Here is a 9754-nt window from a genome sequence, read left to right as displayed (position 1 = left end):
AATTAATTATAAATATATATATAAAAATATACATATACCAGCACTTGGTAGATATAGGTATACCTATACGTTTACCTATACTACCTTAAGAAAAGAAGAAAAGAAAAAAAAAAAAAAGAAAATTATTAAACAAAATCACTTTTACTGTGGCTGTAATGCGCCGATTCTACGAAAGAAAGAGAGATAGCGAAGAGAAGACGGTGTTACATTTTGCACGACAGGGGCGTATATGTATTAGCAATAGCGAATATACATACATATACACATACAATAGCGTAGACTTAATAGAATCTGAGAGCGTATGGCTGATTTAATAGGGAGAACGTGAATCCGTGAAAGAATGCGTATAGTGTATTGCATACGTGGCACATGTGCGAGAGTATCTCCGTGATTCTGTATTTTATTGCGGAAGTTCCTGTTCCTCGAAAGAGAATTAACGAGAAAGAGAAATAGACGAGGAAGAAGGGGATGAGAAAAAACGGATGAAAAAAAGTTAGAGATAGATAACGCGGGTGCCTCGATATCCACCCGATTGATCAATCTTTCTTCTTGCGATTCGACTCGAGAAGAGTCGAGGATCTCGTTTTGCAACCACAAAAATAATCATTTTTGTTCCCATTTTAGAAGAAATAGAATCGATTGGCGAACGTTTTGGATTTCCGTTTAAAAATTAGAGAAACGACGAAAAAATTAAATTAAATTATAGAGAGAGAATAAAGAAAAAAAAAAAAAAGCGGGCAGATTACGTAGGGGTACGCCCCTTAATTTACGATTATCCGTGCGCCATATTAAGAAAATCGTTTTTTGTAATATCCGAATAAAATGAATAGTCGACGACAACGTAACATAAATTATCAGCTCAATTATCATTGATCGTTCCATAGAAAAGCAATTGTCCATTAAAGAACAACCACTCCCACCCTTTCAACGAATAAATATCGACAAACGCCGCGTATTATATTATTAAAAAAGAATTATCATGATTAAATTATACGGTACAAATGAAACTTTGTTGAAAGAGAAGAGAAATTCTATCTTGATGTTCATTGAATACCGGTGGAAGGAAGGAAACGAGAGCAATTTATAATATAATATAATATCAAGAGACCAAAGAATACACGAAAAGCGAAATTCAACGAAAAAAAAAAAAAAAAAGCATCGTTTAGCCTTTTGATATTTTTCAAAAAATTCTACTTCTCTTCGTTGCTCGCATTCCATCGCATCATCGCTCTCCTTTCTATTTTTGTTCCCTTTTAACGCCATTCTAACAGCATTACTGTTGATCCTCTTTGTTGTCGCAACAAAAAACCGAGCAAACATTATAACCGTCGTGTTACGCGAATCGCATAAATCGAATTACAATGTCTCTCGATCGACCATACACTTTTAATATACCGAACATCTTTGCCAAGGTAGACCACGATCTATTTTCATAGATCGATGCCTTGAAATCTATTCCTTCCCCCACGCGACGCCTATTAATAAAAGCTTATATGGGTTTCGATTATATATTATCGAGAGACGATGTTCAATAAGAGAGACAGCCAATTTTCGTTCGATTATTTTGCAAGAGTTGTAAACGCTCTTCCCGCAGATACAATTTATATTTATAGCGCGAATAAATTCTCGACTGGTAGAATTAAACTGAGAAAGTCTATATTATTGTATTAAATATTTATAGTAATAAAACTAACGGTAAAATTAACATTTTAAACAAATAAATCATTTCGAAGCAAACTGAATTTTCATTAGTTGTTGGAAAATATTGATTTTATACGATATTCTTCAATTATATAGCGGATATTTCACTCTACCAGCGGGGAATTAATTTCCGTTCGTTCGCAAGCGTTTCGTCGTGCACCGTGCTTCACTTTCGTCCGCTGCAGCAATCTTTTCGTATTTTCATCGATAGCTATACGTTTGTTCTCATCAATCGTAGTTCACGAACGTGAAACTGACATTCAACGAGCGCGATTCGAGGCGAAACGATATATTGTAAATAAATGATAGAAAAATCGAAGAAAGAAAGAGAGAGGGGAGAGAGAGAGAGAGAGAGAGAGAGAGAGAGAGAGAGAGAGAGAGAGAGATATGAGATGAGATGAGAAAGAATGGTAAATAAGAGAATATGAATGAGAGAGAGAGAATGTGAGGAAGAAAATGAAGATGCAATAGGGAAAAAAAATTAGAGTGTAAGTGTTCGATCGTAGAACTTATAAATTATAAACACAAAATCATATTACATCAGAATTGGAGTATTACTCGTGCTAACTGCCGAGAAAGGGACATATTAAAGGGACATAAGCGTGTCCTCGCGTTCGTGTCGTTTTGTTAAAGAAGATTTAAAAAAAAAAAAAAAAAAATAAGAAAAAAAGAGGGAAAAAGAGTTGGTAAAAAAAAAAAAGAAAAAAGGAGTAAATAAAACAGAGGCTCTCCTAGTTACTTGCTCATTGAAATAATATTCTAAATAACGTTCGTAACGGAACAAAAGTCTAGATACGCATCAGTATAATGAGAAATAATTTTACGTATATATGTATAAGTAAGATTCACATTCACGCGCGCGCGGCTGCAGTCATGCGCGCGCACACGCGCGCCATTTTTTTTTTTGAAGCTATGGATACCCTTAATCTTATCGGTGATCCATATCAATCTCTAATCTCCGCGAGTTGTTCCGTAAAAATGTAGAATATATCGAAAGGTTGTAATATTTTAACGATATTTTCGAGTAATAGCTACTGTTAAAAAAAAGAAAAAAAAAAAAAGAAAAAAAAAGAGAAAAAGAAAAGAGAAAAAGAGAGAGAGATACAATTCTTCCCTCCCTTTATCGATACTTATAAGTTTACGCTTTCTAACAAAAGGATATTAATATAGCAACGGTGGAACTTCAACTTAATCGAGAAATAGAAATTGTTAAAGAAATATAAATAAATATTGAAAGTAGACATCAGAGTAGAATCACTTCGCAATATTGGTGCTTTTTAACTATGAAAAAACAAATATTTCTAGATTCCACAATAAAAGCATAACACATGTTTCTAATTATGATTATGATGACATATGGCATGTTTTTGATTCAAATAATAAGTATTTTGAAAAATTAACTCTGTTAATTGAGGACCCACTGTATTTATGATGCAATTTATTTCTTGAAATTGCACAATTATTTGTAAATCCATTAAAGATAAAAAAAGAAAAGATAGCTTTAATTAAAGAAATATATATAAAATTATTCATATAATGTTTTATAAATTACGTTTTTAAATGTACCAATGAAGTATTCGATAGAAATGCGGTGGCGTGCGCGTGCCTGTTCGCCGCTATGCGTTCACGAAGGATCACGATTTCTATACATTAAGGTCGATCGCTGTACGCCGTACAATTTACAGTGAGCATGTACGGCTTGTGAACAATTACAAGCTTGTAGCGAAAAAAAATAAAAAGAAAAATATGCACTCGAAACCACCAGAAGCATAATCGTCTTTAAATGGCGGTAAATATAATTATAAATTGTTACAAACAAATATAACGCAAGAGAAAATCGTATCGTTGCATGACCGAAATATACCTAAATGAAACTATTACTACGTGATACGACATTATTATGTAAAAGTTTTTATTGCGTGAGTAAAATTATGTTATGGATAAAAATGTGTACCTTATGACTAATAAATCTCGTCCTTTTCTTCGTGCATCGAACACACTACCGACCAAACAATATCCTTTCGCACATATTTCAATCAGAATTTGACAATTTGATCGATTTTCTTAGATTCCCAATAACTATTCGCATTTTATCTATAAAAAACTTTTCAAATTTTCAAATTTTATACACTTATTAATCAATTAGAACACATTTTTTTATAAAATAATATTATCTTTTAACGGAAAAAAGAAAAATCGAATACACAATTTGAACGAGCCATACGTCATTTTACAAATGACGTTGGAAGATCTAGCCTTTATAGGTCACGTGACTTATTCCTACTTTTATCCGACGAGGGTAATACGAGTACCAAATATTTACTTTTACCAATAGATGGCAACATGATTTAAAGTCAACATAATTTTTACATTAAAAATTATTATTATTAAAAATTAACTTTATTTCACCAATAAATCATATCTGATCTTTAAATTCATATATTTTTTATTTCTCTTGTTTTTCTAAAATATTCTAAAATATATAGATATTTTTAATGTTTTAGATTTTTTCAGAAACTTTATTCTCATTTCAATCAATACTTTCACATATATATTATATGTATTATATGTTATATGTATATACATATATATATAAATTTTTATACTTGTGTAAAATGATTATATGTAATTATAATAATGTGATTAATAATGTGATTAATTTAATATTCATTATACTTTAAAGAAAATATACTTATGAAACATAAAAATTTTAAATAATTATGAAAATATATATATATATATATATTTATATAAATCAGAAAAAATTTAAATCAAATATCAATTTAAAAATGATTATTTATAATTAATTGATAGAATATTTTAATAATCGTTTTTTTTTGTTTTTGTATATCATTAAATATTAAAATTATTTGTATTATAATCAATCGTATTATTTTAAATTGCAAAAAAAGTCTTCCTAACCTTCTTTTATATCTTATTTTCTACAGCACTTGCTACACAAAAATAAATATATGTATCACAATTATATTAATCGTTTCACTTATTTGTTCAATCTGATTTTTAAAAATATAAAAACACAATGTTACATTCTCACTTTTATTTATTTTACATTGCTTTCATAAAATAAAATCAAGGTTAAGGACATTCACTCGAACATTCTCGTATTTCATATTCATTATTTCTATGTAAAATCATTAATATATGTATATATATATATAATATTCACGTATAGATATAACATTTAAAAACATTGAAATATATCACATTTTATATATACATATATATATATATGTATATATAGTTTTAATATTTTTTATTATATTATCGTTTTTTGTATAATTCTGATTATAGAAAAATTTCTCTAGTTTTCTTGTTTATTTTATTATATTTTCTTTATTTTAGAATTAATTAAACGCGAAGATTTATCGAATTAAACGAAAAAATTTCTATTAAGATTACTTTTAACGAAATCAACGCAAAAATAAGAATCACAAATGAGGTGTACTGTTACACGAATACAATTTCTAATACTGCTGTGCGAATACAGTATCATTGATCGTGCCTAGTTGTCTGATATTCACTTTCTTGAATTATGTAAAAATAGATAATTATTTCAACAAAATATATTATAAAGATTTTTAATGCAAATAATAATTTATATTTATTTTAAAATATATTATAACATATTGTCGTCTTTGTTCTTAAACAAAATTATTAATGAATCATTTTGAATATTCGAGAATAAATCGTTTAATAAAATATTACAAGATATTAAAATATTATACAATTATAAAAACATTAATATTTTCTTTTTTAAATAAAATTAACTAATTTTTTCATATTATTATACAAAATAATATAAGACTATAACTCATAATATAAAATATTTATAAAAATGTTATTAATAAAGAACATGAGATAACTATTCATTTATAGAAAATATGTTTAATGTATAATATAAATTCAGGAAATGGTATAAAAAAAAGCAATTAATATTAATTCCATAAAACAATTACTATAAAATAACTAAATAATATTCATATATAATTTCATCTTAATTTCATCTTTTTAATGTATATATCAAATCTATTTTTGCACGATGCAGGTGTATCTTAACATGTGCTTAATGAAAAATATAATTCAGAATCCTAAAAATAATTATATATTAAATATTATAAAAAATACTGTAAATATAAAAAAATAATCTATATACATGACATGAATTATTATTACACTTGAATTTCATATATATATATATATATATATATTCAAATATTAATCTCATTTTTCATATTTGTCACATAATTATCTTTTCTCAATTCTTAGCTTGGAGGTATCGCGATGTTTCTAGACATGTGTAGCCATGTCGTCATTTCCGGTCACTACGTAAATACACTCAAAAGACATTACTGTTATTATATTTTGTACACAAATTATTATTAATACAATGTATTGAATATATTTTAAATTCATTTTATGAATTTTGAAAACATTTTTGTTTAAATATTGTGCTAAGAATTATTAATAAATATTGATTATAACAACATTTTTGATAGAATGTTCTAGAAATCGGGCGTGCTTCCGGCAGGTGCCTTCTAGAATTTTCAAAGCTCGATAAAAGCGGCCCCTGCGCGCCAGTATTCAATACTCTGAAAAGTGACGGCGCGAGAGACTGATCTCTGAGAGTGACGCGAAGCTACATTTTCTCTGCGGTTGTACGTGCGATTATACGTGCGATACATTCTCAACGTTTGTGTGGAGAAATTTATTTTAAATAAATAAACTTCTGTGTTTTATTATCTGATTATACGTAATTAAATACATTGTGAAAAGATGCCGGAGGACGTCACTATGGCTAATGCCGGAGAGGTTGAAACTTTCGCTTTCCAAGCTGAAATTGCACAATTGATGAGTTTGATTATTAATACGTTTTATTCCAATAAAGAAATCTTTATTCGAGAATTGATTTCAAATGCATCTGATGTAAGTATAATTTATTTAAACATTTTTTTCATATAATTAAAGTTCTCGGAAATTTCAAAATATTTTTAGAATTTTTTTTTTAAATATAAATTATTTAATTATTTTCATTTCCTTTGTATAGGCATTAGACAAAATTCGCTATGAATCTCTCACGGATCCATCTAAATTGGATACGTGCAAGGAATTATTTATTAAAATTGTTCCTAATAAAAATGATCGTACTTTAACCATACTTGATTCGTAAGTATTATTTTATTTTCTAAATAATAATTGAATAATTGTTTTATGTTTGATATATTAATATTTATTTTATTGTGTTACATTTATATTTAATTTTATTTATTTAAATTTAATATGTTACATTATATTAAATATATAATACATTTAATATATAAAGAAAAAGAAAAGAAAAATTTTTAATTTTTATTATTATCTTATGTTAAATCAATATTAAAATTTTATAATCTATCCAAATAAAATTTTATTAAAAATGAATAATGAAATTTTCTTTGTTATTACAGTGGTATTGGTATGACAAAAGCTGATCTTGTGAACAATTTGGGTACCATTGCTAAGTCTGGTACAAAAGCATTTATGGAAGCTCTTCAAGCTGGTGCAGATATTTCTATGATAGGTCAGTTTGGTGTAGGTTTTTATTCTGCTTATCTTGTAGCAGATAAAGTTGTTGTAATTTCAAAACACAATGATGATGAACAATATGTATGGGAATCTTCTGCTGGTGGTTCTTTCACTGTCCGCCCTGACAATGGAGAACCAATTGGAAGAGGTACCAAAATTATTTTACACATTAAAGAAGATCAAACTGAATATTTGGAAGAATCTAAAATCAAAGAAATTGTGAAAAAGCATTCTCAATTCATTGGTTATCCAATTAAACTTGTTGTTGAGAAAGAAAGAGACAAAGAATTAAGTGAAGATGAAGAAGAAGAAGAAGAACCTGCAAAAGAAGAAGGTGAAGATACAGGTAAACCTAAAATTGAAGAAGTTGGAGAAGATGAAGATGAAGATAAACCTAAAGATGAGAAGAAGAAAAAGAAGAAAACTATTAAAGAAAAATACACTGAGGATGAGGAGTTAAATAAGACAAAACCAATCTGGACAAGAAATCCAGATGATATTTCTCAAGAAGAATATGGTGAATTTTACAAGAGTTTAACAAATGATTGGGAAGATCATTTAGCTGTCAAACATTTCTCAGTTGAAGGTCAATTGGAATTCCGTGCATTGCTTTTCATTCCGCGACGTGCACCTTTTGATCTTTTTGAAAATAAGAAGAGAAAGAATAACATCAAATTATATGTACGTAGAGTTTTCATTATGGATAATTGTGAAGATCTTATTCCAGAATATCTTAACTTTATTAAGGGTGTAGTTGATAGTGAAGATCTTCCATTGAATATTTCTCGTGAGATGTTACAACAAAATAAAATCCTTAAAGTCATCAGAAAGAATCTTGTCAAAAAATGCTTAGAATTATTTGAAGAATTATCTGAAGATAAGGAAAGCTATAAAAAATGCTATGAGCAATTTAGCAAGAATATAAAATTAGGTATTCATGAAGACAGTCAAAATAGGAAGAAACTGTCAGAATTACTTAGATATCATACATCTGCATCTGGAGATGAAATGTGTTCATTAAAGGATTATGTTGGAAGAATGAAAGAAAATCAAAAACACATTTACTATATCACTGGTGAAAGCAGAGAACAAGTAGCTAATAGTTCATTTGTAGAAAGGGTTAAGAAGCGTGGTTTTGAAGTAGTATATATGACAGAACCTATTGATGAATATGTTGTACAACAATTAAAGGAGTTTGATGGCAAACAGTTGGTCTCTGTAACTAAAGAGGGTTTGGAACTTCCAGAAGATGAAGAAGAAAAGAAAAAACGTGAAGAAGACAAAGCCAAATTTGAAAATCTCTGTAAAGTTATGAAAGATATTTTGGACAAAAAAGTAGAAAAAGTTGTAGTATCCAACAGGTTAGTTGATTCTCCATGCTGTATTGTTACATCACAATATGGATGGACTGCAAATATGGAAAGAATTATGAAAGCTCAAGCTCTCCGAGATGCATCCACTATGGGATATATGGCTGCCAAAAAGCATTTAGAAATCAATCCAGATCATCCAATTATGGAAAACTTGAGGCAAAAGGCTGAAGCTGACAAACATGATAAGTCTGTGAAAGATTTAGTCATGCTTCTTTTTGAAACAGCTTTGTTATCTTCTGGTTTTGCCCTTGAAGATCCACAAGTACATGCTTCCAGAATATATAGAATGATTAAACTTGGTCTTGGTTTTGATGATGATGACACACCAAATGTAGAGGATGAAAAAATGGATACAGAAGTTCCTCCATTAGAAGATGACACAGAAGAAGCATCTAGGATGGAAGAAGTAGATTAAGACTTCTACTGTTTAAAATTATTTAATTAAATCCAAAGACTTCTAGGATGTAGAAAGACTGTTACAAATTAATTCTACTTAAGTACTGAACTTTCGTTTTTGTCTTTCTATATGTGACAGAATGAAGTGCCATGCTTTTCTTAAGTATTGCATATTGCTAATTCTGTATTTATTTGATAAATATAAGATGAAGTATAAATGTTTTGTGCATTCCTTAAGTAGTGCTATATCTTTAAATCAAGCCTGACACTTGATTCTGTCTCTAAATTCTTTTTTATGACATCATTTTCATGTGTCTGCATTGTCATTTTAGTTTTTTTGCACTTGTACATCATTACGATTTCATTTCGCATTTTCATCATTCCATTTTGAAATCGTCATGTAGTCCGAAAAAAAATTAAAATCGTTATAAACAGTTTTGTGCGTAATAAAACAACCTTACACATAAAAATATTTAGTTCATTTTTTATGATCCTTCTTTTTATTCTATTTTAATTATTAATTATAAAATTATTCAATTTGTAAAAAATAAGTTACTTATAAAGAAAAAAATATTAAAAATACTTTATTTTTTATAGAATTTATTTTATAGTAAAATTATAATTGTCCATTTTAATTATTGAATTAAAAGAATTTGAAGAATCAATTATTATAATATTCTATCTGTAAAAAATAAATTGCT

At 28.1% G+C, this 9754-nt stretch overlaps 1 protein-coding gene across 1 annotated transcript; it reads left to right on the top strand.

Annotated features, from left to right (window-relative positions):
• The first annotated feature begins 6318 nt into the window (after positions 1 to 6318).
• On the top strand, positions 6319 to 9523 carry LOC122716684 (heat shock protein 83-like). The gene is made up of 3 exons (XM_043940009.1): positions 6319 to 6645; positions 6767 to 6885; positions 7167 to 9523. The coding sequence occupies exons 1-3, from the start codon at positions 6496 to 6498 to the stop codon at positions 9070 to 9072; spliced, it is 2175 nt and encodes a 724-aa protein (XP_043795944.1). The 5' UTR covers positions 6319 to 6495; the 3' UTR covers positions 9073 to 9523.
• The last annotated feature ends 231 nt before the right edge of the window (positions 9524 to 9754 follow it).

This window comes from Apis laboriosa, unplaced genomic scaffold (genome assembly GCF_014066325.1).
Source record: "Apis laboriosa isolate Shangri-la unplaced genomic scaffold, ASM1406632v1 scaffold47_cov149, whole genome shotgun sequence".
NCBI classification, from domain to species: domain Eukaryota; kingdom Metazoa; phylum Arthropoda; class Insecta; order Hymenoptera; family Apidae; genus Apis; species Apis laboriosa.
The sequence above is the reverse complement of the archived record's forward strand: the minus strand, read 5'-3'. Positions and strand labels throughout refer to the sequence as shown.

What these genes read in the sequence shown, in the direction of transcription:
- LOC122716684 (XM_043940009.1), top strand. Translation starts at nt 6,496, where the DNA reads ATGCCGGAGGACGTCACTATGGCTAATGCCGGAGAGGTTGAAACTTTC. An exon ending in TGATTTCAAATGCATCTGAT is followed by an intron (nt 6,646 to 6,766) that starts GTAAGTATAATT and finishes TCCTTTGTATAG; the next exon opens with GCATTAGACAAAATTCGCTA. An exon ending in ACTTTAACCATACTTGATTC is followed by an intron (nt 6,886 to 7,166) that starts GTAAGTATTATT and finishes TTGTTATTACAG; the next exon opens with TGGTATTGGTATGACAAAAG.